The sequence below is a fragment of the Chaetodon auriga genome, chromosome 6 (genome assembly GCF_051107435.1).
Source record: "Chaetodon auriga isolate fChaAug3 chromosome 6, fChaAug3.hap1, whole genome shotgun sequence".
In the NCBI taxonomy this organism is placed as follows: domain Eukaryota; kingdom Metazoa; phylum Chordata; class Actinopteri; order Chaetodontiformes; family Chaetodontidae; genus Chaetodon; species Chaetodon auriga.
Genome location: NC_135079.1, coordinates 15,921,159 through 15,948,901, shown reverse-complemented (window position 1 = coordinate 15,948,901; position 27,743 = coordinate 15,921,159). Strand labels below are relative to the sequence as shown.

At 42.3% G+C, this 27,743-nt stretch overlaps 4 protein-coding genes across 5 annotated transcripts; 3 read left to right on the top strand and 1 right to left on the bottom strand.

The window, feature by feature from the left end:
- The first annotated feature begins 907 nt into the window (after positions 1–907).
- LOC143321883 (cocaine esterase-like) lies at positions 908–5,134 on the top strand. Its single transcript, XM_076732590.1, has 13 exons — positions 908–983; positions 2,059–2,251; positions 2,339–2,480; positions 2,749–2,882; positions 3,023–3,176; positions 3,275–3,379; positions 3,478–3,576; positions 3,692–3,835; positions 3,931–4,008; positions 4,097–4,244; positions 4,330–4,479; positions 4,581–4,656; positions 4,775–5,134. The coding sequence occupies exons 1-13, from the start codon at positions 908–910 to the stop codon at positions 4,956–4,958; spliced, it is 1,683 nt and encodes a 560-aa protein (XP_076588705.1). The 3' UTR covers positions 4,959–5,134.
- A 2,907-nt stretch (positions 5,135–8,041) lies between these two features.
- On the top strand, positions 8,042–12,154 carry LOC143321880 (fatty acyl-CoA hydrolase precursor, medium chain-like). The gene is made up of 13 exons (XM_076732586.1): positions 8,042–8,120; positions 9,288–9,480; positions 9,568–9,709; positions 9,975–10,108; positions 10,249–10,402; positions 10,500–10,598; positions 10,699–10,797; positions 10,912–11,055; positions 11,151–11,228; positions 11,317–11,464; positions 11,550–11,699; positions 11,801–11,876; positions 11,971–12,154. The coding sequence occupies exons 1-13, from the start codon at positions 8,045–8,047 to the stop codon at positions 12,152–12,154; spliced, it is 1,677 nt and encodes a 558-aa protein (XP_076588701.1). The 5' UTR covers positions 8,042–8,044.
- Positions 12,155–14,682: 2,528 nt separating this feature from the next.
- LOC143321882 (cocaine esterase-like) lies at positions 14,683–18,817 on the top strand. The gene is made up of 13 exons (XM_076732589.1): positions 14,683–14,763; positions 15,930–16,122; positions 16,210–16,351; positions 16,620–16,753; positions 16,894–17,047; positions 17,146–17,250; positions 17,351–17,449; positions 17,565–17,708; positions 17,804–17,881; positions 17,970–18,117; positions 18,203–18,352; positions 18,454–18,529; positions 18,634–18,817. Exons 1-13 carry the CDS (start codon positions 14,688–14,690, stop codon positions 18,815–18,817), a joined length of 1,683 nt encoding a protein of 560 aa, XP_076588704.1. The 5' UTR covers positions 14,683–14,687.
- Positions 18,818–19,479: 662 nt separating this feature from the next.
- fbxo31 (F-box protein 31) lies at positions 19,480–27,517 on the bottom strand. Of its 2 annotated transcripts, XM_076732931.1 has the most exons (10): positions 26,996–27,517; positions 25,350–25,421; positions 24,336–24,412; positions 23,993–24,160; positions 23,821–23,895; positions 23,540–23,649; positions 23,182–23,335; positions 22,225–22,598; positions 21,048–21,304; positions 20,868–21,004 (listed from the first exon to the last, which is right to left on the bottom strand). In XM_076732931.1, exons 1-9 carry the CDS (start codon positions 27,411–27,413, stop codon positions 21,082–21,084), a joined length of 1,671 nt encoding a protein of 556 aa, XP_076589046.1. In that variant the 5' UTR covers positions 27,414–27,517; the 3' UTR covers positions 20,868–21,004; positions 21,048–21,081. The 2 variants fall into 2 exon arrangements, with proteins under 2 accessions (XP_076589045.1, XP_076589046.1); XM_076732930.1 differs by having other exon boundaries at positions 19,480–21,304.
- Between the last annotated feature and the right edge of the window lie 226 nt (positions 27,518–27,743).

Below are 27,743 nucleotides of genomic sequence, written 5' to 3'. Positions count from 1 at the left end.
GAAGTTCTCTGTTGGCCTCATCACAGATGGGGACGACAGGTCATGCAGAGGACTCATCCAGGACTTTGTGGCCTGGTGCCAGCAGAACCATCTCCTGATTAATGCGGGTAAAACCAAGGAGCTGGTTGTGGACTTCCGTCGGCGCCCGCACTCTTCACCATCACCAGTGAACATCCAGGGAAGGGACGTTGAGATGGTGACATCTTGTAAGTACCTGGGTGTTCATCTGAACAACAAACTAGACTGGACTCATAACACCACTGCACTTTACAAAAAAGGACAGAGCAGATTCTATCTGCTCAGGAGGCTGAGGTCTTTTGGGGTACATGGGGCACTCATGAAGACCTCCTATGACTCTGTTGTGGCCTCTGCCATTTTCTATGGTGTAGTCTGCTGGGGGAGCAGCATCACAACAGCTGATAGGAGGAGGCTGGACAAACTCATAAGGAAGGCCAGCTCTGTCCTGGGATGCCCTCTGGAACTGGTGGAGGAGGTGGGGGAGAGGAGGATGACAGCCAAGCTGTCCTCCATGATATAATGACTCCCACCCCCTCCAACACACACTCACTGCACTGAGGAGCTCCATCATCAGGATGCTACATCCTAAGTGTGTGAAGGAGCGGTATGGCAGGTCATTCCTCCCTGCAGCTGTCAGACTAAACAACAAAACCTGCTCCAAGTAATCAGTAATCATACTGGCCTCTATGGACAGGGTGATGTTTGGAGGCGGAGGATCTGATATCTGTTAATTACTGGTTGTTGTGGTGTAAAATCTGATGACTCATATCATATTGTAACATTAGGTGGAGCACTGTCTCCTTCAGTGTTAAGGGGGAGGTTCACAGGAGGTGACATCGTTTCTGCGCTTTTCCAGCAGAGTGTTTCAGTTCGCATGCAGATGACCACCATGAAGTTCTGTGCAGGGCAAAATTTTTTCTTATTGACATCTGTTTTATTTCGATGTGTTGCTGCAGAACCACATGGTAAGTAGGACAAACCTGCCTTCTTTGCACAATCATATCGGCATCAACAAGAACACATTACTTCTAGCAGATCTGACTGCACTGTTAATTCGAGTTACAACACTCTAACGACAGGATACCCATTTTTCAATGCATCTCTCACAGTATGAACCAGTAGTTAAACATGATGGGCCACTTTTTTGTGCACCTTAAACGAGGCTACCTTTGACCTCCATGCAGGACAAGCTCACTTTGTCCAAAGGTGAAACTCATATCCCAAAGACCCAGGCAGGTTGCAAGTTGTAATATTTAGGCTTGTCTTCTAGCTTCAGGCTCATGCAGGACATCATGAATATGGGAATGACTGTGACATTACAAACAAATATCACAGGCTACTCAGTGTGGTAGAAAAATGCCAGAATGGAGCTATGTTTTACTTCTTTATTAACAACCTTGGTCTTTTTAGTTTTCACCATTATTTCTGTTGCAATAACACTATATTCATCATATTATTTTTAGCCAACAGATTAGATCAACACAACTTTAGAAAAGAGCCATGAGGGCATAATCTCACATAAACACCCAGCATGTAATTTAGTCAAATCATTTAAACCTTTTGTGTTGATTTAGAATGTTAACACACTGAAAATGCATCACTGATTGCATTACAGAACTGTTTTCAATGGGCCACAGTGGACCCAGGGTGTAGCTGTGCACCCTGACCTGCAAAGAGCCAGTTTGAATAGGTGAATGGGAGTCTTTACAATTATTGTTTAACTTGATCCAGCAAACCATCGACAATACTAAGGTGTTTAACAAAAATCAAAAAGCTATGCTTCCCTACTGTCACCTTTAGAATTGCAGCTACGTCTGGAACAGTACGTCTTGCATGTTGCTCACTGTACCTGAAGTCAAATGGAAAGTTGCTGTATTATGTAACACTTGCCACTTGCAACATAAGCTACCACCAACCAACAACACAGTGTTGCATATTTGCATGATGATATTTTTTACTGGAATTGGAAATTGACTCAATTAAGTGTGAAGTGTCACATTATGACATTATGATTCTGACTAAGTCTTAATATCCTGACAGCGCCTGAAGTCCACACAAAGCTTGGCAGCCTGAGAGGTGCATATGTGAGTGTGAAAGGGAAGGAGACCGGGGTCCATGCCTACCTGGGTATCCCATTTGCCAAGCCACCCATAGGCCCTGCTCTGAGACTGGCCGCACCTCAACCAGTGGAGGGATGGGAAGGAATGAGGGACGCCACCCAGCAGCCACCCATGTAAGGCAATCATGCCCTTCAATTCTTGCACACTGCACTCAGACAAATAATGTTCAGTATGTGCTGACAAAAATGCCTCTTTTTCAGGTGTGTTCAGAATAAACAGCTTTTTTACGATCTACTCGATCAAATGGGTATGCTGTTGGCAGATGTCCCAGACATTTCGGAAGACTGTCTTTATCTCAACATTTACACTCCTGCAAACAGAGCTCCCAATGCCAAGCTCCCAGTAAGAACCCTTTGCTGCAGGTTTGGAGTGGTGCTGCTCCTTCACTAGGATTCTGCTTTAGATCGTGTTCTTGGATGAGGTGGCTTGATTGCTTTTGAAGAATCTATGATGGCCAGACTGTAAAGGGATTTCCTCTTAATACTCAATTTGTCACCATGAGATCTGTGCTTTAGACAGATTTAATTATTTCTGAGGTTTAATGTAGTTTAATTGATATTCTTGTGAGCTCAGTTAGAATAAAGTAAAAATGTGTTTTATTTCCTACCAGGTCATGGTCTGGATCCATGGTGGAGGGTTTACTTTTTGGTCAGCTTCAATGTATGACGGCTCCGCCCTGGCTGCATACCAGGATGTGGTTGTTGTTCTCATCCAGTACCGCTTGGGACTTCTGGGCTTTCTCAGGTAAAAAGCCACAAGTCACTGAGCACAGTCAGAATGAACGTGCTATCTGTGCCACATGTGACAACAGTTCAAAACTGCAGTCACTTTTACCAGCTGGTGTAAACGTAGCCTGGCAGATGATAATTATATGTTCTATCCAGCACTGGAGACGAGCACTTGTCAGGGAACTTTGGTCTGCTGGACCAGATCCAAGCGTTGAGGTGGATCCAAGAGCACATTCACAACTTTGGAGGAGACCCTGATTTAGTCACTATTTTTGGGGAGTCTGCTGGTGGAATTAGTGCATCCCTCCTAGTAAGGATCATTCTGCAGATAAAGCACTGTCTTTGCAAATATTGCACAGTTTTGCTGCTCACAGAACCTTTCCTCTTTCCTGTCACTTAAATCAACAGCTTCTCTCACCACTGTCTCATGGCCTGGTCCACCGTGCCATTGCTGAGAGTGGCACTGCTGCAATGGACGTCCTTGTAGCAAATGATCCTCTGCCAGTGACTCAGGTGGATTATCAGTGTTTATTTGTGTGTTACGTATCTTCATTTTGTTCACAGTATTGACAATATCACAACATCTTTGTTTTCTAAATTGTTGTCCTCAGATAATAGCAAATGTATCTGGCTGTAGCCTCGAAAGCACAGAGAAGATGGCTGATTGCATCAAAAACCTTGATATCAGTGCTATTGTGACTATTGCACAGGTGAGATATCATATGTACAACTGACACTGACTGATTTGATGAGATTATTATGATGTAACTGTTTTTATGTTGTCTTTATCTCAACTTTCCGTATTAAACATTTCATTCTCTCAAGAATGAAAAAGTGGGATATCCCATAAATGTTGATGGACACTTCCTGAGAAAACCTGTGGATGAGCTGTTCCATAAACATGAACTTCTCACTGTGCCGTTCATGACTGGTGTTAATGATCATGAATGGGGCTGGTTTCTTGCTCATGTAAGTGTGGATGTTGAATTGTTTCAGATTCCCACATAAGGTCATAAAAAAGTGTTTTTGTTTGAAATGGTAATAGCAGCTGTGTCATCCTTCAGATCTTTGCTCCTCCAAACTGGACAGAGGGAATGGATCGGGAGCAGTTCATGAACGTGATTTCCATCTTCTTCCCTGATGTAAGAAAGAGACTGCCTGACAGTACAATGCCACTCTGTTTCATTTTGCTCAAACTTCTCTGACAGATATGTTGCTCATTTTCTCAAGCCCAAACATGCAATCATACGTGATTTGATATTGGATGAATATGTTGGAACTGGTGAAGATCGTGTGAAAAACAGAGATGGGTTCACTGAGGTGTTGGGAGATATGATGGCTACCATTCCAGCCATCAAGGCTGCCAATGCCCACAGAGGTAGTTTATTTACACAAGAATTAATCTGTTTACTGTCAGAAACTTTCATAAAAACATAATATCACACTCACTTGTCTACTACTAGATGCAGGTGCCTCCGTGTACCTGTACGAGTACCTCCATCCTCCCAAATTCCTGCAGGCAAAACGGCCAAGCTTTGTTAGGAGTGACCATACAGATGAAATCGTCACAGTACTCGGATTGTGCTTCACAACTACTCATGTCAAATTACCAGGTAAATTCAATCTAAAAATCACTATTTCAACAGCCCATCAGAGAGCTGGGTTTGCTTCTGGAAAGTGCAAAGTGTTTGACCAGATTATCTTTATTTTACAGAAGGTGCATGCTCTGAAGAGGAGGAGCAGTTGAGCAAAACCATGATGAGATACTGGGGCAACTTTGCTCGCACAGGGTAGGAATTAATCCCCATTCAAAGTTATCATACACACAGAGATAAGACAAACTTGTTTCTGACTCTGTGTGTGTGTGTGTGTGTGTGTGTGTGTGTGTGTGTGTGTGTGTGTGTGTAGGTCTCCTAATGGGAAAGGTCTTGTCCATTGGCCAAAGTATGGAGCAGAAGAAGGCTACTTGGAAATTGGTGCAAAGGATCAGGCAGCAGGTCAGCACTTGAAGAAGGACCAGTTTGTCTTCTTCACTCAGACCCTCCCGGAGAAGATCCGACAACTTAGTGAGAAGGAACACAGCGAGCTGTAGAACAGTCGCCTCTTCTTTCTCCATTCCTTCAAGTCTTTTATATTCATTCCGTCTTAAAGAAATCATCCAATGCTGCATCACACACACTGTGAAACCATTGTTAAAACTACTGTGATATGAATAATGAATGAAGTTATGTGTTGCGACAGTAGGGTATTTTAACAGTTCATTTTGAATCCATGCATACTGCTTCAGGGAATACTTTTATAAAATCTAAAGGACATACATGTTAGAAAGGCACTGACATCATCAGATACCACCACTGTGTTTGTCTGCATATGTAGTTTTTCTTTAATGATCTTGTTCAAATATCAAATAAAATCTTTTGTAGCTGATGTCTGAGATCTTGTACTATTCAGTTATTTTTGGTTTGTGTCAATTTTTCACAAGCACAAAAAAGAAGCAAAGTTTGGAACACACACACTGGCCATTGTTGTGAAAGGGTTAATGTGTGTTACCAGCCCAGTTTGTCACCAGGGTTTTTCATGGGTCCAGCACTTCAGTTTGAGAGGTGATCATGAGTCATGGGTTTTGTTTGTTTGTTTTTTTCTTGTTTAAATTACTATTGTATGTGTCTTATACAATGTATGTTTTGACACCAGGAAGATAAACTGGCCTTCAAAGTGTCAGCTAGTGAGGATCTGTTAATAAACTGAACTAAACTAAGAAAGCTGGGGAAGAACTTCAAGTCATTTTCAGTTATCTTCAATATTTTTAGAATTTCAAGAGCCTGTGTTTGCTTTTTGTTTTTGCATCCGAAGTGTGTGAAGGAGCGGTATCGCAGGTCATTCCTCCCTGCAGCTGTCAGACTACACAACAAAACCTGCTCCAAGTAATCAGTGACATAATCTGTGCAATAAAACATGTACAGAACAGTCTGTAAATAGTAATACGATTTTGTACAATTCTCTTTAGGATGACATCTCTTTTCATTTTTTATTTAAATTTCCCACTCTTTTGTACATACTGCTGTTTTTACTTTGCATGCACTTGTTGTATTACGTCCTTTATTGTTGCTGCTGTAATTTGGAATTTCCCCTCATGGGACTAATAAAGGAATACTGAATTCAATTGAACTGAATTTTCTGTATCTCACGATGACACAGCAGTTGACACCAAACATCTCAAATTTGGACTAATCAAACCAAAGTTCAGATTTTCATTTCTTGTTTTTCTTGGTCTAAGCAATCCTCTTCCTGTTGTTGGGCTTCTTGAGTCATGTTTTCTGTTTTGTTTTGTCCAGCAATTCATGAAGACGTGATTCATGCAGTCTCCTCTGAACAGTTTATGTTGAGATATGTCTGCTGCTTGAACTCTGTGAAGCATTGACATGGACTCTAATCTGAGGTGCCATTAATTGACTTTCTGAGGCTGCTAACTGTAATGAACTTCAGTAGAGGTCACGCTTGGTTTTCCTTTCCTGGGGCCGTCCTCATGAGAGCCAGCTAGTTTCATCAAAAGGTTTGATGGTTTTTGCGACTGCACTTGAAGATACGTTCAGAGTTCTTGAAATTTTCCAGATTGACTGATCTTTTTGTCTTAAAGTAATGGTGGGCTGTTGTTTCTCTTTACTTACTCGAGCAGTGCTTCCTGTAATATGGATTACTACAGCACTCAAATAGGGCTGTTTATTGTATGCCATCACTACCTTGGCCAGAGATGTCCACCTTATAAACCTGACAAAGGTGAGGTATGTGCTGCTGCACAGATGTCCTGGATGGAAACTCCTTTAAATAGTGGACTGAGTTTGCAGTCCCACCAGTGCCTGCAAACCCAGACTCATATAAGACAGAGAAATCACTCCCACAGTCCAGTGGGATTCTGCTTTGTAATTGGCTTGGCCATATGGGGGTTGGCCAACGATACAAAGAATGGTCGTTTCTCTGAAACCAAGGCATGAACTGGACACAGAATGTGCAGCCGCTGGTCAGAGGAAGAAAAAGGCAGTGAAGAGAAGGCCCAAAGATCAATAGCAAAGCTTGAGCCAACCCCCTTAAGCACAACAGTGAGGTTACGCTTGATTGACACTCCGACATGCCCTGGGGCATGCACGAAGAATGCACTGAGACCTAGTGAATGTCACCAACCCGTTTAGCAACAGCCAAAGCCAGCAACAACATTGTCTTAGGAGACAAATTTTTCAAGCTCACTTCCTCTAGTGGTTGAAATGGAGGACCAGAGAGCCCTTCCAAAACCGCTGCCAAGTCCTATGAGGGCACCAGCAGGCTGGGGACAGGGAGGAGTCTTTGTGCCCCTTTCATAAAATGGCAGACCAAAGGATGTTGGCAAGGTGTTTTGCCTTCAAACCCCACATGACACGCAGCAGCCGCAGTCAAGTACACCTCAATTTCAGAGAAGACTTCATGTTTGTCAATCAACCACCTCAGTCACCACACAAACTCTCTAAGGCTCAGCGACAGACCAAAAGTAAGCCCTTTGAACTTGTGAGACACACCAAAAAGCAAACCTCAGATATTTCCTGTATGTAGATAACTTGGAAGGTGGAAATATGCATCTTTCAGGTTGATCAATGTGAATCACTCTCTTTGGTGCACCAAACACAGTACTGATGTGTGAGTGAGGGATGCGCCTGACTTTGAATTTTCTGAGGTATTTGATCAGAGCCCGTAGATCCAGGGAGTCTGAACAATTAGATTTCTAAATATGCATATATGTGGCTCATGGGAGATGCTCTTCTCTCCTGCAAACAAAATATTTTTACTTTTGTCTTGGTCTTAATGGAAGTGTAATAATTTTGCAAGTCCGTGATAAGATATTTATTTGGCCAAGACAGTCAAGTCCAGTATTTTGTTTTAGTTTACAAAAAGACAAGATGAAAGAAACCTTTCAACAGGAAACACTTTGACCCATACTGGCATCTATGGACAGGGTGATGTTTGGAGGCGGAGGATCTGATATCTGTTAATCACTGGTTGTTGTGGTGTAAAATCTGATGACTCATATCATATTGTAACATTAGGTGGAGCACTGTCTCAGTCAGTGTTATAAGGGGGAGGTTCAGAGGAGGTGACATCGTTTCTGCGCTTTTCCAGCAGAGTGTTTCAGTTCGCATGCAGACGACCACCATGAAGTTCCGTGCAGGGCAAACTTTTTTCTTATTGACATCTGTTTTATTTCTTTGTGTTGCTGCAGACCCACATGGTAAGTAGGACAAACCTGCCTTCTTTGCATGATGATATCGGCGTCTACAAGAACACATTACTTCTAGTGGATCTGACTGCACTGTTAATTCGAGTTACAACACTCTAACGACAGGATACCCATTTTTCAATGCATCTCTCACAGTATGAACCAGTAGTTAAACATGATGGGCCACTTTTTGTTGCACCTTACACAAGGCTACCTTTGATCTCCATGCAGGACAAGCTCACTTTGTCCAAAGGTGAAACTCATATCCCAAAGACCCAGGCAGGTTGCAACTTGTAATATTTAGGTTTGTCATCTGGCTTCAGGCTCATGCAGGACATCATGAATATGGGAATGACTGTGGCCTTATAAACAAATATCACAGGCTACTCAGTGTGGTAGAAAAATGCCAGAATGGAGCCATGTTTTTTTTAACAACCTTGGTCTTTTTAGTTTTCACCATTATTTCTTTTGCAACAACACTGTATTCATCACATTAATTTTAGCCAACAGATTAGATCAACTCAACTTTAAAAAGGAGCCATGAGGGCATAATTTCACATAAACACCCAGCATGTAATTTAGTCAAATCATTTAAACCTTTTGTGTTGATTTAGGATGTTAACACACTGAAAATGCATCATTGCATTGCAGAACTGTATTCAATGGGCCACAGTGGACCCAGGGTGTAGCTGTGCACCCTGACCTGCACAGAGCCAGTTTGAATAGGTGAATGGGAGTCTTTACAATTATTGTTTAACTTGATCCAGCAAGCCATCTACAATACTAAGGTGTTTACCAAAAATCAAAAAGCTATGCTTCCCTACTGTCACCTTTAGAATTGCAGCTAACAGTTATTTCCATTGATGATTAATCGGTCAGAAATTGTTGAACAAATCATTAATTGTATAAAATTGCATCTCCAGTTGTGAATAATTTAGCTGGGAAGGAAATTGCCCCCAAAACCCAGGTGACATGGTCAAATTGCTTTGGAGACAGGAACAGTCAAATGGAAAGTTGTTGTATTATGTAACACTTGCCACTTGCAACATAAGCTACCACCAACCAGCAATACAGTGTTGCATATTTGCATGATGATATTTTTTACTGGAATTCGAAATTGACTCGATCAAGTGTGAAGTGTCACATTATGATTCTGACTAAGTCTTAATATCCTGACAGCGCCTGAAGTCCACACAAAGCTCGGCAGCCTGAGAGGTGCATATGTGAATGTAAAGGGGAAGGAGACTGGGGTCCATGCCTACCTGGGTATCCCATTTGCCAAGCCACCCATAGGCCCTGCTCTGAGACTGGCTGCACCTCAACCAGTGGAGGGATGGGAAGGAATGAGGGACGCCACCCAGCAGCCACCCATGTAAGGCAATCATGCCCTTCAATTGTTGCACACTGCACTCGGACAAATAATGTTCAGTATGTACTGACAGAAATGTCTCTTTTTTAGGTGTGTTCAGAATAAACAGCTTTTTTATGATCTACTCGATCAAATGGGTATGCTGTTGGCAGATGTCCCAGACATTTCGGAAGACTGTCTTTACCTCAACATTTACACTCCTGCAAACAGAGCTCCCAATGCCAAGCTCCCAGTAAGAACCCTTTGCTGCAGGTTTGGAGTGGTGCTGCTCCCTCACTAAGATTCAGCTTTGGATCGTGTTCTTGGATGAGGTGGCTTGATTGCTTTTGAAGAATCTATGATGGCCAGACTGTAAAGGGATTTCCTCTTAATATTCAATTTGTCACTATGAGATCTGTGGTTTAGACAGATTTAATTCTTTGTGAGGTTTAATGTAGTTTAATTGATATTCTTATTCTCAGTTAGAATAAAGTAAAAATGTGTTTATTTCCTACCAGGTCATGGTCTGGATCCATGGTGGAGGGTTTACTTTTTGGTCAGCTTCAATGTTTGACGGCTCTGCCCTGGCTGCATACCAGGATGTGGTTGTTGTTCTCATCCAGTACCGCTTAGGACTTCTGGGCTTTCTCAGGTAAAAAGCCACAAGTCACTAAGCACAGTCAGAATGAATGTGCTATCTGTGCCACATGTGACAACAGTTCAAAACTGCAGTCACTTTTACCAGCTGGTGTAAACGTAGCCTGGCAGATGATAAATATATGTTCTATCCAGCACTGGAGACGAGCACTTGTCGGGGAACTTTGGTCTGCTAGACCAGATCCAAGCGTTGAGGTGGACCCAAGAGCACATTCACAACTTTGGAGGAGACCCTGATTTAGTCACTATATTTGGGGAGTCTGCTGGTGGAGTGAGCGTATCCCTCCTAGTAAGGATCATCTGCAGATAAAGCACTGTCTTTGCAAGTATTGCACAGTTTTGCTGCTCACAGAACCTTTCCTCTTTCCTGTCACTTAAATCAACAGCTTCTCTCACCACTGTCTCATGGCCTGGTCCACCGTGCCATTGCTGAGAGTGGCACTGCTGCAGTGGATTTACTCGTTGATCCTCTGCCAGTAACTCAGGTGGATTATCAGTGTTTATTTGTGTGTGTTATGTATCTTGACTTTGTTCACAGTATTGACGATATCACAACATCTTTGTTTTCTGAATTGTTTTCCTCAGATGATAGCAAATGTATCTGGCTGTAGCCTCGAAAGCACAGAGAAGATGGCTGATTGCATCAAAAACCTTGATATTAGTGCTATTATCACTATTGCACAGGTGAGATATTGTATGTAGAACTGACACTGACTGACTTGATGAGATTATTATGATGTAGCTGTTTTTATGTTGTCTTTATCTCATCTTTAGTTTTAAAAATTGTATTCTCTCAAGGATGAAAAAGTGAGATATCCCATAAATGTTGATGGACACTTCCTGAGAAAACCTGTGGATGAGCTGTTCCATAAACATGAACTTCTCACTGTGCCGTTCATGACTGGTGTTAATGATCATGAATGGGGCTGGTTACTTGCTAATGTAAGTGTGGATGTTGAATTGTTTCAGATTCCCACATAAGGTCATAAAACAGTGTTTTTGTTTGAAATGGTAATAGCAGCTGTGTCTTCCTTCAGCTCTTTGCTCCTCCAAACTGGACAGAGGGAATGGATCGGGAGCAGCTCATGAACGTGATTTCCATCTTTTTCCCTGATGTAAGAAAGAGACTGCCTGACAGTACAATGCCACTCTGTTTCATTTTGCTCAAACTTCTCTGACAGATATGTTGCTCATTTTCTCAAGCTCAAACATGCAATCATACCTGATTTGATATTGGATGAATATGTTGGAACTGGTGAAGATCGTGTGAAAAACAGAGATGGGTTCACTGAGGTGTTGGGAGATTTGATGTTCACCATTCCAGCCATCAAGGCTGCCAATGCCCACAGAGGTAGCTTATTTACACAAGAATTTATCTATTTACTGTCAGAAACTTTCATAAAAACATAATATCACACTCATTTGTCTACTACTAGATGCAGGCGCCTCCGTGTACCTGTACGAGTACCTCCATCCTCCCAAATTCCTGCAGGCAAAACGGCCAAGCTTTGTTAGGAGTGACCATGCAGATGAAATCTTCACAGTATTCGGATTGTGCTTCACAACTATTCATGCCAAATTACCAGGTAAATTCAATCTAAAAATCACTATTTCAACAGCCCATCAGAGAGCTGGGTTTGCTTCTGGAAAGTGCAAAGTGTTTTACCAGATTATCTTTATTTTACAGAAGGTGCATGCTCTGAAGAGGAGGAGCAGTTGAGCAAAACCATGATGAGATACTGGGGCAACTTTGCTCGCACAGGGTAGGAATTAATCCCCATTCAAAGTTATCATACACACAGAGATAAGACAAACTTGTTTCTGACTCTGTGTGTGTGTGTGTGTGTGTGTGTGTAGGTCTCCTAATGGGAAAGGTCTTGTCCATTGGCCAAAGTATGGAGCAGAAGAAGGCTACTTGGAAATTGGTGCAAAGGATCAGGCAGCAGGTCAGCACTTGAAGAAGGACCAGTTTGTCTTCTTCACTCAGACCCTCCCAGAGAAGATCCGACAACTTAGTGAGAAGGAACACAGCGAGCTGTAGAACAGTCGCCTCTCCTTTCTCCATTCCTTCAAGTCTTTTATATTCATTCCGTCTTAAAGAAATCATCCAATGCTGCATCACACACACTGTGAAACCATTGTTAAAACTACTGTGATATGAATAATGAATGAAGTTATGTGTTGCGACAGTAGGGTATTTTAACAGTTCATTTTGAATCCATGCATACTGCTTCAGGGAATACTTTTATAAAATCTAAAGGACATACATGTTAGAAAGGCACTGACATCATCAGATACCACCACTGTGTTTGTCTGCATATGTAGTTTTTCTTTAATGATCTTGTTCAAATATCAAATAAAATCTTTTGGAGCTGATGTCTGAGATCTTGTACTATTCAGTTATTTTTGGTTTGTGTCAATGTTTCACAAGCACAAAAAACAGGCAAAGTTAGGAACACACACACTGGCCATTGCTTTGAAAGGGTTAATGTGTGTTACCAGCCCAGCTTGTCACCAGGGTTTTTCATGGGTCCATTGAATTCAATTGAACTAAATTTTCTGTATCTCACGATGACACAGCAGTTGACACCAAACATCTCAAATTTGGACTAATCAAACCAAAGTTCAGATTTTCATTTCTTGTTTTTCTTGGTCTAAGCAATCCTCTTCCTGTTGTTGGGCTTCTTGGGTCATGTTTTCTGTTTTGTTTTGTCCAGCAATTCATGAAGACGTGATTCATGCAGTCTCCTCTGAACAGTTTATGTTGAGATATGTCTGCTGCTTGAACTCTGTGAAGCATTGACATGGACTCTAATCTGAGGTGCCATTAATTGACTTTCTGAGGCTGCTAACTGTAATGAACTTCAGTAGAAGTCACGCTTGGTTTTCCTTTCCTGGGGCCGTCCTCATGAGAGCCAGCTAGTTTCATCAAAAGGTTTGATGGTTTTTGCGACTGCACTTGAAGATACGTTCAGAGTTCTTGAAATTTTCCAGATTGACTGACCTTTTTGTCTTAAAGTAATGGTGGGCTGTTGTTTCTCTTTACTTACTCGAGCAGTGCTTCCTGTAATATGGATTACTACAGCACTCAAATAGGGCTGTTTATTGTATGCCGTCACTACCTTGGCCAGAGATGTCCACCTTATAAACCTTACAAAGGTGAGGCATGAAGACCCGCTTGCTGCTGCACAGATGTCCTGGATGGAAACTCCTTTAAATAGTGGACTGAGTTTGCAGTCCCACCCGTGCCTGCAAACCCAGACTCATATAAGACAGAGAAATCACTCCCTCAGTCCAGTGGGATTCTGCTTTGTAATTGGCTTGGCCATATGGGGGTTGGCCAACAATACAAAGAATGGTCGTTTCTCTGAAACCAAGGCATGAACTGGACACAGAATGTGCAGCCACTGGTCAGAGGAAGAAAAAGGCAGTGAAGAGAAGGCCCAAAGGTCAATAGCAAAGCTTGAGCCAACCCCCTTAAGCACAACAGTGGGTTACGCTTGATTGACACTCCGACATGCCCTGGGGCATGCACGAAGAATGCACTGAGACCTAGTGAATGTCACCAACCCGTTTAGCAACAGTCAAAGCCAGCAACAACATTGTCTTAGGAGACAAATTTTTCAAGTTCACTTCCTCTAGTGGTTGAAATGGAGGACCAGAGAGCCCTTCCAAAACCGCTGCAAAGTCCTGTGAGGGCACCAGCAGGCTGGGGACAGGGAGGAGTCTTTGTGCCCCTTTCATAAAATGGCAGACCAAAGGATGTTGGCAAGGTGTTTTGCCTTCAAACCCCACATGACACGCAGCAGCCGCAGTCAAGTACACCTCAATTTCAGAGAAGACTTTATGTTTGTCAATCAACCACCTCAGTCACCACACAAACTCTCTAAGGCTCAGCGACAGACCAAAAGTAAGCCCTTTGAACTTGTGAGACACACCAAAAAGCAAACCTCAGATATTTCCTGTATGTAGATAACTTGGAAGGTGGAAATATGCATCTTTCAGGTTGATCAATATGAATCACTCTCTTTGGTGCACCAAACACAGTACTGATGTGTGAGTGAGGGATGCGCCTGACTTTGAATTTTCTGAGGTATTTGATCAGAGCCCGTAGATCCAGGGAGTCTGAACAATTAGATTTCCAAATATCACCTGCATATGTGTGGCTCATGGGAGATGCTCCTCTCTCCTGCAAACAAAATATTTTTACTTTTGTCTTGGTCTTAATGGAAGTGTAATAATTTTGCAAGTCCGTGATAAGATATTTATTTGGCCAAGACAGTCAAGTCCAGTATTTTGTTTTAGTTTACAAAAAGACAAGATGAAAGAAACCTTTCAACAGGAAACACTTTGACCCATACTGGCATCTATGGACAGGGTGATGTTTGGAGGCGGAGGATCTGATATCTGTTAATCACTGGTTGTTGTGGTGTAAAATCTGATGACTCGTATCATATCGTAACATTAGGTGGAGCACTGTCTCAGTCAGTGTTATAAGGGGGAGGTTCAGAGGAGGTGACATCGTTTCTGCGCTTTTCCAGCAGAGTGTTTCAGTTAGCATGCAGACGACCACCATGAAGTTCCGTGCAGGGCAAACCTTTTTCTTATTGACATCTGTTTTATTTCTTTGTGTTGCTGCAGACCCACATGGTAAGTAGGACAAACCTGCCTTCTTTGCATGATGATATCGGCGTCTACAAGAACACATTACTTCTAGTGGATCTGACTGCACTGTTAATTCGAGTTACAACACTCTAACGACAGGATACCCATTTTTCAATGCATCTCTCACAGTATGAACCAGTAGTTAAACATGATGGGCCACTTTTTGTTGCACCTTACACAAGGCTACCTTTGATCTCCATGCAGGACAAGCTCACTTTGTCCAAAGGTGAAACTCATATCCCAAAGACCCAGGCAGGTTGCAACTTGTAATATTTAGGTTTGTCATCTGGCTTCAGGCTCATGCAGGACATCATGAATATGGGAATGACTGTGGCCTTATAAACAAATATCACAGGCTACTCAGTGTGGTAGAAAAATGCCAGAATGGAGCCATGTTTTTTTAACAACCTTGGTCTTTTTAGTTTTCACCATTATTTCTTTTGCAACAACACTGTATTCATCACATTAATTTTAGCCAACAGATTAGATCAACTCAACTTTAAAAAGGAGCCATGAGGGCATAATTTCACATAAACACCCAGCATGTAATTTAGTCAAATCATTTAAACCTTTTGTGTTGATTTAGGATGTTAACACACTGAAAATGCATCATTGCATTGCAGAACTGTATTCAATGGGCCACAGTGGACCCAGGGTGTAGCTGTGCACCCTGACCTGCACAGAGCCAGTTTGAATAGGTGAATGGGAGTCTTTACAATTATTGTTTAACTTGATCCAGCAAGCCATCTACAATACTAAGGTGTTTACCAAAAATCAAAAAGGTATGCTTCCCTACTGTCACCTTTAGAATTGCAGCTAACAATTATTTCCATTGATGATTAATCTGTCAGAAATTGTTGAACAAATCGTTAATTGTATAAAATTGCATCTCCAGTTGTGAAAAAATTAGCTGGGAAGGAAATTGCCCCCAAAACCCAGGTGACATGGTCAAATTGCTTTGGAGACAGGAACAGTCAAATGGAAAGTTGTTGTATTATGTAACACTTGCCACTTGCAACATAAGCCACCACCAACCAGCAATACAGTGTTGCATATTTGCATGATGATATTTTTTACTGGAATTCGAAATTGACTCGATCAAGTGTGAAGTGTCACATTATGATTCTGACTAAGTCTTAATATCCTGACAGCGCCTGAAGTCCACACAAAGCTCGGCAGCCTGAGAGGTGCATATGTGAGTGTGAAGGGGAAGGAGACTGGGGTCCATGCCTACCTGGGTATCCCATTTGCCAAGCCACCCATAGGCCCTGCTCTGAGACTGGCTGCACCTCAACCAGTGGAGGGATGGGAAGGAATGAGGGACGCCACCCAGCAGCCACCCATGTAAGGCAATCATGCCCTTCAATTGTTGCACACTGCACTCGGACAAATAATGTTCAGTATGTACTGACAGAAATGTCTCTTTTTCAGGTGTGTTCAGAATAAACAGCTTTTTTACGATCTACTCGATCAACTGGGTATGCTGTTGGCAGATGTCCCAGACATTTCGGAAGACTGTCTTTACCTCAACATTTTCACTCCTGCAAACAGAGCTCCCAATGCCAAGCTCCCAGTAAGAACCCTTTGCTGCAGGTTTGGAGTGGTGCTGCTCCCTCACTAAGATTCAGCTTTGGATCGTGTTCTTGGATGAGGTGGCTTGATTGCTTTTGAAGAATCTATGATGGCCAGACTGTAAAGGGATTTCCTCTTAATACTCAATTTGTCACCATGAGATCTGTGCTTTAGACAGATTTAATTATTTCTGAGGTTTAATGTAGTTTAATTGATATTCTTATGAGCTCAGTTAGAATAAAGTAAAAATGTGTTTTATTTCCTACCAGGTCATGGTCTGGATCCATGGTGGAGGGTTTACTTTTTGGTCAGCTTCAATGTATGACGGCTCTGCCCTGGCTGCATACCAGGATGTGGTTGTTGTTCTCATCCAGTACCGCTTGGGACTTCTGGGCTTTCTCAGGTAAAAAGCCACAAGTCACTAAGCACAGTTAGAATAAACATGCTATCTGTGCCACATGTGACAACAGTTCAAAACTGCAGTTACTTTTACCAGCTGGTGTAAACGTAGCCTGGCAGATGACAGTTATATGTTCTATCCAGCACTGGAGATGAGCACTTGTCAGGGAACTTTGGTCTGCTGGACCAGATCCAAGCGTTGAGGTGGACCCAAGAGCACATTCACAACTTTGGAGGAGACCCTGATTTAGTCACTATATTTGGGGAGTCTGCTGGTGGAGTGAGCATATCCCTCCTAGTAAGAATCATTCTGCAGATAAAGCATTGTCTTTGCAAGTATTGCACAGTTTTGCTGCTCACAGAACCTTTCCTCTTTCCTGTCACTTAAATCAACAGCTTCTCTCACCACTGTCTCATGGCCTGGTCCACCGTGCCATTGCTGAGAGTGGCACTGCTGCAATGGACGTCCTTGCAGCAAATAATCCTCTGCCAGTGACTCAGGTGGATTATCAGTGTTTATTTGTGTGTGTTACGTATCTTCATTTTGTTCACAGTATTGAAGATATCATAAAATCTTTGTTTTCTGAATTGTTGTCCTCAGATGATAGCAAATGTATCTGGCTGTAGCCTCGAAAGCACAGAGAAGATGGCTGACTGCATCAAAAACCTTGATATCAGTGCTATTGTGACTATTGCACAGGTGAGATATTGTATGTAGAACTGACACTGACTGACTTGATGAGATTATTATGATGTAGCTGTTTTTATGTTGTCTTTATCTCAACTTTCCATATTAAACATTTTATTCTCTCAAGAATGAACAAGTGAGATATCCCATAAATGTTGATGGACACTTCCTGAGAAAACCTGTGGATGAGCTGCTCCATAAACATGAACTTCTCACTGTGCCGTTCATGACTGGTGTTAATGATCATGAAGGGAGCTGGTTACTTGCTAATGTAAGTGTGGATGTTGAATTGTTTCAGATTCCCACATAAGGTCATAAAAAAGTGTTTTTGTTTGAAATGGTAATAGCAGCTGTGTTGTCCTTCAGCTCTTTGCTCCTCCAAACTGGACAGAGGGAATGGATCGGGAGCAGTTCATGAACGTGATTTCCATCTTCTTCCCTGATGTAAGAAAGAGACTGCCTGACAGTACAATGCCACTCTGTTTCTTTTTGCTCAAACTTCTCTGACTGATATGTTGCTCATTCTCTCAAGCCCAAACATGCAATCATACGTGATTTGATATTGGATGAATATGTTGGAACTGGTGAAGATCATGTGAAAAATAGAGATGGGTTCACTGAGGTGTTGGGAGATATGATGGCTACCATTCCAGCCATCAAGGCTGCCAATGCCCACAGAGGTAGTTTATTTACACAAGAATTAATCTGTTTTCTGTCAGAAACTTTCATAAAAACATAATATCACACTCATTTGTCCACTACTAGATGCAGGCGCCTCCGTGTACCTGTACGAGTACCTCCATCCTCCCAAATTCCTGCAGGCAAAACGGCCAAGCTTTGTTAGGAGTGACCATACAGATGAAATCGTCACAGTATTCGGATTGTGCTTTACAACTACTCATGTCAAATTACCAGGTAAATTCAATCTAAAAATCACTATTTCAACAGCCCATCAGAGAGCTGGGTTTGCTTCTGGAAAGTGCAAAGTGTTTGACCAGATTATCTTTATTTTACAGAAGGTGCATGCTCTGAAGAGGAGGAGCAGTTGAGCAAAACCATGATGAGATACTGGGGCAACTTTGCTCGCACAGGGTAGGAATTAATCCCCATTCAAAGTTATCATACACACAGAGATAAGACAAACTTGTTTCTGATTGTGTGTGTGTGTGTGTGTGTGTGTGTGTGTGTGTGTGTAGGTCTCCTAATGGGAAAGGTCTTGTCCATTGGCCAAAGTATGGAGCAGAAGAAGGCTACTTGGAAATTGGTGCAAAGGATCAGGCAGCAGGTCAGCACTTGAAGAAGGACCAGTTTGTCTTCTTCACTCAGACCCTCCCGGAGAAGATCCGACAACTTAGTGAGAAGGAACACAGCGAGCTGTAGAACAGTCGCCTCTTTTTTTTCCATTCTAAGTTTTTTTTAATGATCCTGTCTTAAACCATTGTTGAAACTAATGTAATATGAATAATGAATGAAGTTATGTGTTGCGACAGTAGGGTATTTTAACAGTTCATTTTGAATCCATGCATACTGCTTCAGGGAATACTTTTATAAAATCTAAAAGCTCAAAAGGACATATGTGGTAGAAAGGCACTGACATCATCAGATACCTCAACTGTGTTTGTCTGCATATGTAGTTTTTCTTTAATGATCTCGCTCAAAGATCAAATGAAATCTTTTGGAGCTGATGTCTGAGATCTTGTACTATTCATTTATATCAATTTTCAGTTGTATCAATTTTTCACAAGCACAATAAAGAAGCAAAGTTAGGAACACACACACTGGCCATTGTTGTGAAAGGGTTAATGTGTGTTACCAGCCCAGTTTGTCACCAGGGTTTTTCATGGGTCCAGCACTTCAGTTTGAGAGGTGATCATGGGTCAGTAACACTGGATGGTGCCAACAGCAGTTTGTTTGCTATATTGGGCTTCGTAGCTCACCGGGGTTGTGTAATGTACTGTAGCAACAGGAGAGAATCACTTGCATTGCAGGAATGGGACACACATACAAACCATAGAAGAAAAATAACAGACTTGACAATAATGTACTTTTCAGGTTTCTGTTTTTTTTATTATTATTATTCTTATTGAGAAAAGCTGAAAAGCTCCCTGAAGTCCGATGTGAGCAGTTCAATAGGTCAGACTTAGTTCATTTTCCATAAAATCAGGCGTATGGCATTGAAAATAGTACAAAGCAACATTTTCAAAGGCAAATCATTCAAATAGCTGGGTACAGAGGGATTACAGGTGGGAGAGTGTATAAAACAAATGCTAGAAATTTCAGAGGAAATTAATAAAATGTGAAAAAATTAAGTTGATGATACTTTAGCGGACTTTTTTCTTTTTGCAAATGTTAGTAAAGCTGCAGTCTGATAGAAAAGTGCTGGCCAGTGGTTTCGAATGATTCACTATACTGCCCAGAAAAGTGCACTTGGAATAGGATAGCTACTGGGCAACACCATCAGGCCGTAATGAGACATACAGACGCTTACTTGGTACTTTGAGATGCACTTTGAGCTGTTAGCTTGTATTGTGTTCAGCTAGCCTGGTCTCAATTTCGAAATAAATTGGAAAACTGGAGGGAATAGCTCTGCAGGTATAAAGCCAGGCAAACGTCATGTCAGCCATTTAAACAAACAAATGCAATACATTTCAAAGGTAAGAGACGTTTTGCTTTCAGATCATAATTATATAAGCACATAAACTGTATAATTTCAATTAAATGCAGCTTATGTATAGGTTATATTATTATATTGCAGTACAATACATCTTTCCAACTTACATAATATCATGTCGGGTGTGACGACAAAAGTATGTTTGATGCAAGACCATGAGTCCAAGCAGTGAAAAAGATATCTCTTAAGTTCAAAGGGAAAACACATCAGTCTGCCCAAGGATGGCTGATAGAGCATAGCTACAGTGTTTGATGAGACAGCAAATCCCCTCTTATCAATGATTAGAGAACTGCCTAGTTGTACAACTTAATCAATTTCCAATTTCTACTGGACAAAATTAATCAAATGAGTTAACTTCATACACCTGAAAAACACCTGAGATGCTGTTGTTTTTTTTTTCTTTAAACTTCTGAAGTCTCTAAAGCAAAACAACTAAAATTAAAAAAGAGGCATGCTGCTTCATGAAAATAAAACATAATAATGGTTATGAGTGTAATGCAATTCAATCTAAATTAAATGCAGCATGCAGATCGATACGTTGGGCACTAAAATCTGTATAACACTATATCGTAGAATACATTGGACACCTTTATCTTCTTCAAGCACAAACAAGTACAGACATGGTTTTAGAATCAGAGGCACGTACAGTTTGATTCATAGTAAGTGGTATGAAATCTCCATCCTTATCTCCTGCAGGGAATAAATAAATAAATAAGTAATGTTAACATAACCTACTATCATGCTGAGGTGAGGTGATAAACGGTGACTTGGGGCCCTTTCAAAGTGCATGGGGTGACATAACTAGCTTATTTAGACAGTAAAACCCAATGTGTTGTGATGCAGATACAGATTGAACCTGGAGAGTTAAGATCATGAGCTATCGCGATAGTGACGATGTCAGTGGAGGACAGAGGTGACTCATGTTTGATGGTTGTAAATATGCTTTGTGAGAGGGGACTTAAAGCGTGGTGCATCAGGATGTCCAGGACTGCATGTTGCGCAGCATGGCCTCAAATCGCTCCATGTTTGGGGCATGAGCGTGGGCTAGGTGGTCCGTCAGGCGACTGTACAGACTGAAAGACTTCAACTCCAGCCAGATGAAACCAAAACGGTCCTGATCAAACAGCACAAAGAGCCCCGGGGTGCGCTCTGGACTTGTGAAGCCGTGCCCAGCGATCAGGCCTGTCCCATAGAAGCTGAAATGGAAGAACATCAGTTCATCAATAATTTGATGGCTGCAGTGTTTCACTTTAACTATTGATCCATAATAAATGCTGAATATTAGTTTCCAGTGAATGCAGATTAATTTATTAACTGGGAATCTGTAACCCTTTGTTAAGCCCCGCCCTCCGTAGATACTGTTACTAGGCCTGTCAAGCTTTCCGTTTTCCACTGCGCATATGAGTTTACAGTGATAACAGAGGCAGATTTTATGGATTTGTCAGCTAAAATGACAACTCTTGCTAGCAGATTTTATAAATGTAGCTAGCTAATGTAAGCTAATGCTTAAACTCATGAGTCGGTTGAAAAGTTCATGTGATTCTAATTATAATTGTTATTAATTATAATATTGTTCATTCCAACATAACTTACTATTAACTTATACGTTATGAATGTATATAAGAAGTGCTTCATTGAGTGAAATCGGTGCACTTGCTTTAGGATGATAATAATGCAGGCTGCAAGACGAATGTAGGCAGAAGACTGTACTATGTCAACTAGACTGATCAAACTATTTACCTTGAGTTGAAACACCTAAGCAGGCACTCTGCACCACCCATCCATTTTGCACCACGCCAGTTTAATAGATTGTGGAAGCCAAAACCACCATGATCATTCCTACGTGTATGGTAACAGGGTAATCTACAGCATGAAACATGATTTCTAAAGGTTTACAGATGTTCAGCTTGTGGTCAACACTGACAGGTACTCATTAGAGACTGATATGATTTCATCCTGTTGGCCATGAACTTTCAACAACATAGCAATTCGTAGCAGCTTGGGAACAATAGGTACAATGTGTCTAACACTGCGGTGACTGGGGCAAAGGCAGCTACAATCAATCCACCTGTACACTGTGGAATTTACACTGTATGCATTTTATCAGAGTTCTTACCATTCCCTGCAGGTGCGAGGGTACACCTCGTTCCGAGCCGTAACCTCCAGGGGCAGGATGAAGGGCTGGGCTTCAGGAGGACTGGTGGTGGTGCTGCTGGGGCCAGGCAGGCAGCTGTCTGAAGAGGCACCGTGGTCTGCCTCCATCCCTTCCGCTGCACTGGAACTACCACAGGCCCCCTTTGCTGCACCTCTGACTGTGGCAGAAGTGCCCTTGGCCTGTTCTTCTGCTTCTCTCTGTACTTCTTCTTGTATGCCCAGTACCAGCCGGGACAGCTCCTCTATGTTGCGCTGTTGTTCCAAGTCTGGGAGGACCACAGGTCGGCTCAGGTCGACATCCAAAGTGAGCTGCCCTGCAGGAACATTGGGGTCCCCCTGCATGAAGGAGTAACATTACAGTCTGCACCACTAACAGCTGAATTTGGTGGGTCAAAGTTACAACCCAACAAAAAGTTGGGATGCTGTGTAAAACATAAATATACTATACATAATAAATACACACAAATATGGTGATAATTTGCTCATACTTTTTGCCATACACTCACTGGAGCGAGGTTCACCACTTTGTGAACACATGACTGTATAAAAGATATTACTACATGGACTCAGGAACTCTTTATAAAACCACTGTCAGTAAACAGTTTGTTTGCAAATGATTGCATCTTGTTTTTATTTATGTTTTACACAGGGTCCCAACGGTTTTGGACTCGGAGTTGTACATCCTCTATGTCAAATGTGAGAATGCGCTATTCAAAGGCTGAATAGTTTGCTGCTGGGGGGGGAATGACCTAGAGAACATTTACAGGATATTTAATGATTCACAGGAAAGCAGTAGAAATCATAGGTACTCAGCCTGCAGTTACCTTATATTGTAGGTCTGGCATGCATTTCTATTAGTTAGAAAACGTTTCTTCCTAAGACAAGCGCAGACTCTGATAAGGATTATTCATTAACTTACAGTGAGCTTGGTGGCTCTCGCAGACGTCTCGTGGAAACTGAGCATGACTATTTCCAAGCCGTGACTGCCATAAGTGCCTTTGAAGAGGCCCGGCTGCAGCAGGTCAGTGGGCATCGGAGGAGGCAGGTAGATCCTCCGGTACGTCAAGCAGTTACTGTCAAAAGAAGCCAGACAAAAGACAGCCTTTTACCTGAGCCTCCATGGACGCTTATCCATGAATCCAGAAGAGAAATCAGAACTATGTCTTCACACAGCAAGACATTCTTGACATTGCTGTTTAACCTGTAAGAGCTACCGGCACTCACTGACACCTGATTTGAGCCCCAGACAAAGTGTGATGTAAAGAAGAGACTCATACTCGTATTGACTTGTGTAAATGAACTTCATCAGGATGAGCTCCTGCATGTGTTCATGGAAGATTTCTTCCAGTGTACGGCCCCATTCTTCCTCCAACCACGTCCTGAACTCCTGCACACACACGCAAACACATGAAATTACAGTTACATGACAGTATAACAATACTCTTTGGATTTTGACATGATTAAAGTATGTGGCCATAAAAAACAAGCAAGATAAGTGAATATTTATAACAGGTCATCAACAGGTGTGACGTAGTATCAGTTATCTGATTTGACCTACTTCCTGTCTGCCCCCAGGCATGCGGTGATGATCGGTCTGGTTACATTTTGTTGAAAATTCATCCTTCTTCACAGTCTGAAAGCAATACAATATGACATATATGAAAGGTTTATTAGCTTCTTACCTCAAATTAAAATCATCTTTGGTGCACAGAGAAGCTTTTGTGCTGTACCTGTATGTCTCCTTTGTGGGGACCCTTGTGTCCATACATGCACTCCACGGTGGCCTTTTTGCTCTCCCACATGTGGATACGGAAGAGCGGCCGTCGTCTCATGGGATCCTCCACACGGGGGTCGTGAGGTGGCAAATACATCCAGCCAATGATGAAAAGTCCATCCACCTGAATAATTCATCACCCTTTTAAATAATCATCAAATTCTACCAAAGCTGCTGCTGCATTGCCACATGACTTTTTTTTGTAACTGTTTCAAGCAGCAGAGATCAACAAGCAACATAAATTGTTGTCATTCTTCCTCATCTTAATGCAAATGTCTCGATTGAGAAACGCTACTTACTACAACGTTGAGCAATCCACCATAAGGCCCTATGTCAGGCTGCCACAAGCCCAAGATATGTCTGTACGGGTGAAGCACTGCAACACAAGACCACAACATCACACCACACAGATCAGTTTCTGCAACGCTGCACCCATCTTTCACTACGAGCTCCACTGTGCAAGGTTAAAACTCAAACGGAGATGTTAAAAGGCACAGTCTCAAGCTTTGGTTTAGTGTCTGTCACGATGGGGTCTATGAGACGTAATCCCAAAGGGAAGAGAGTGTAAACTGACCACGTTCCTGTCCAAACAACACACTCAGCACACATTATCCAGCCTTCCGCTTCACACTTCATACTACATGAAGGCAAACAGTGCTTAACACATTCACCGTGCACACATGATGCATTACCACTGCTGCAACCGTTTGCTAAGAAATGAAAGCAAGACTCCCACTTTCACAACCCCTCATGCTGCAGACATCCACTCTGAGGCCCATGTACATACAGTGTGCGTACACGTCTCTATAGTCCATGTGCTCGTAGTCCGGGAGGAGCTTCATAAAGCGCCCAGACTTCACCCGTGGGTTGACACCTGGACGGGCACAACACAGGCATGTGTAGAGCAGCCACCGGGACCGAGGCGGGCTCGGTCCAAGTGAACGCAATAATGTGCCAAAGTCATTTATTCAAAAGCCAAAAGGTGCCACCGCTTTGTCTGGCATGTTTTGTGGCAAAATGAGCTCTATGTCTCTATGTCTGACAAACAAATGAACAGATAGGAGAGACTTCATTAAAAATCAACAGCCTGAGTTTAAGATAAATCTCGTTCATATCAAAAAAAAGCAATGTGCTGGGATTATTTCTCATCTGCTGCAAATCACAGCATGAGGGAGATCTACCTGGACACACACACACAAGGAAACATGAGGGTGGAAATGTTAAATGGCCCGATGGAGAAGGACTGAACCAAATACTTCACTGGATCAGTTCATGGGTGACAGGAAAGCAGTTTATTCAGCAGTTAAGCTCACGTTTAACATAGAGGTCCTGGCTGGATACTCCTCCCACTTCCATTTTCCTCAGATCATCCTTCATTCCAAACTCTGCGGAGAGAAAACATCCATTGTTATCATCATTTACTGTGTGTAAAATAATGTGGATCAGCATTAGTGGTGATGGAAATGCTCATGCAGTCAGATTTTAATCAATATCTCCGGATTTTGTAGCACAACTCTGAGTAATATCGCTCTAAACTAAACAGGAAATTTGCACAGTAGACGGAAAGTCCCCACTGTGACCCGAACACGTCCCATTCACAATGATTCATAGGATTTCTCAGGCGGCCTGAGGACAAAGTGACATGAGCAGCCGCATCACAAGAACACCAATGAAGGACATTTCCATGTTAGGTCTCCTGGGGAGCTTTTTGTTTTTGTTTTTGTCTTTCAGTTGCTTAAATAGTTCTTAATTGTTGTTCTGCACCACACGTACGAGTGGCTTCCTGGCTTAACGTAAACGCCTGATATTTGGGCTCAATTGTGCAAAAAAAACATGTAAAAATTTTAAAAATCACATCTCCCTAAAATTTCTTCCAATCTACCTGCTCATGTTGCTGCAACTAAATTTATTTATTTTTAATTAGTCTACTGAATATCCTTCCAATTAATAGATGAATCATTTAATCTATACAATGACAATGATATGAAATCAAATGTTCAACATTCAAAATAACTCAATTCAATATTCAATTGAAACTGATGAAAGTGGTAAATCCTCAAACTGGAGAAGCTGGAGTGAGCAAATATTTAGTATTTTTCTGATAAATGACTTCAGGTATGGCTTGGCGATATGATGATATTTAACAACACAAAACGTATGTTTAAAAAAAACAAAGTTTTATTAATGCTACCATCCTTCCACCACTTATTTTCAACATGTCTTATCAGTTTCTTCTTATCATTGTTGTTCTCATCTTCACTGTTATTTATTCAGAAGTATTTTAAGCGTTTGCTTTTGTTTGCCTCAGTTCTGAAGTGTTTCAATCCCATCTCAACTGCACGGATCACTTTGTAAGTTTGTTTTGAAAAGTGCAGTTTATTACAGTTAAGTTTATTATAAATTTTATTAACAAATTCTAATTTCATTTACCAGAAAAGTTATTCTATCACAATGTATATAATGACGTAAAATTACACTGACTAATGGTTTCAGCAGTACTACTTGCCATTTAAAAAGTGAGCGAGGACAATATCAGGTGGTGCAACTGTGTACTTGTACACAGTCCTTGTGTGTACTTGTGTACATGTTATGAGACATATTTGTTGCCATGGTGCAGTCCCCTGAGTGGCACTGAGGGGTGCTGGTGATCAGATAGTGCTGAAGGCCCCCGGCAGGCTGGGTCAGTCTCATCAGCTGCACAGAATGGCTGACAGGGGCCTGATAACAGTGAGAGGCCTCGGTCTATCTCTTTAAGGGCGCAGGGCTAATTCCCTCCACGGTTTCCGTACAGCTGATCAGAAATGCTTTTAATGGGGGAACGCATTTCCGATGAAGCGCAACTGTGCGCCGAGCTTGACAAAAAGAATCTATCCACATATTCTGATCAGCTGGTCTGACGTTAATACGCGGCTTTGTGTATCGGCAGACCGTCTGAACGTGCACAGATCGGTATACTTACCTTCAATGCACCGCCTTCTCCAGATGGTTTCAGTGCTCAGGATCTGTTTGAATTTCTTGCAGACGAGGGCGACATTTGGCAGTGCTGTTCCGGGAAGCAGCGAGAAGATTTCCACCAGCAGCTCCGGCGGTAAATCCGCTAATGACTGAGGGTGCGGGGGTCCCGTGTGTGAGGGCTCTCCGCAGCCTCTTCTGTTGACATGACCGCTGCCATATTCACAAGCGTCACTCGGCCCTGCAGTGGCGACGCCGCTCTCCGGGCCTCCGCCGCCGACGTCGCCTTGCCGCTGGCCCACGATCCGTTCCTCTTCCTCCTCGTCCATGTCGGAATCGCTCCCCTGATCCTGCTGGTTCTGCCGCTGTCGCCTCCTGCACCTCCGCGACTGACCCACTCCGCAGAGCCTGGCACAAACAGCCATCCGTAGTCACCAAACAGGCAACATTACATCACTTCAACACATCCAGCCGCCGCAGTCTGGCTGATCTCCTCCTGTCCTTGCGAGCATGGGCAGAAACGTTTCGTCCGACGTCACGTCTGCGCACGTACAGCGCGGAGCAGCGTACGTGGTGTAAGATATTAAAATCGTAATGCTATTCACTATTGTAAAAAATATCTAAAAATTTACCAGAAGGGGCCCATTAGCTGCCACAGGAGACCATCACATGGAATATATATCAGTTAACAGAATATATTATTAAATATATGTGCGAAATAAAGTCCTCCTTTTTTGCAAACTTTTTTTCACACA

Bases quoted from the DNA above. Each gene is read 5' to 3' on its own strand.
- LOC143321883 (XM_076732590.1), top strand. From the start codon at position 908: ATGAAGTTCTGTGCAGGGCAAAATTTTTTCTTATTGACATCTGTTTTA. The intron at 4,245-4,329 runs GTAGTTTATTTA...GTCTACTACTAG, and splicing joins GGCTGCCAATGCCCACAGAG to ATGCAGGTGCCTCCGTGTAC. The intron at 4,657-4,774 runs GTAGGAATTAAT...GTGTGTGTGTAG, and splicing joins GGCAACTTTGCTCGCACAGG to GTCTCCTAATGGGAAAGGTC.
- LOC143321880 (XM_076732586.1), top strand. From the start codon at position 8,045: ATGAAGTTCCGTGCAGGGCAAACTTTTTTCTTATTGACATCTGTTTTA. The intron at 10,798-10,911 runs GTGAGATATTGT...TATTCTCTCAAG, and splicing joins CTATTATCACTATTGCACAG to GATGAAAAAGTGAGATATCC. The intron at 11,465-11,549 runs GTAGCTTATTTA...GTCTACTACTAG, and splicing joins GGCTGCCAATGCCCACAGAG to ATGCAGGCGCCTCCGTGTAC.
- LOC143321882 (XM_076732589.1), top strand. From the start codon at position 14,688: ATGAAGTTCCGTGCAGGGCAAACCTTTTTCTTATTGACATCTGTTTTA. The intron at 16,352-16,619 runs GTAAGAACCCTT...ATTTCCTACCAG, and splicing joins CTCCCAATGCCAAGCTCCCA to GTCATGGTCTGGATCCATGG. The intron at 16,754-16,893 runs GTAAAAAGCCAC...TGTTCTATCCAG, and splicing joins GGACTTCTGGGCTTTCTCAG to CACTGGAGATGAGCACTTGT.
- fbxo31 (XM_076732930.1), bottom strand. From the start codon at position 27,413: ATGGCTGTTTGTGCCAGGCTCTGCGGAGTGGGTCAGTCGCGGAGGTGC. The intron at 24,413-25,349 runs GTGAGCTTAACT...CTTGTGTTGCAG, and splicing joins CCAGGACCTCTATGTTAAAC to TGCTTCACCCGTACAGACAT. The intron at 23,650-23,820 runs GTAGGTCAAATC...GTGTGTGTGCAG, and splicing joins TGCCTGGGGGCAGACAGGAA to GAGTTCAGGACGTGGTTGGA.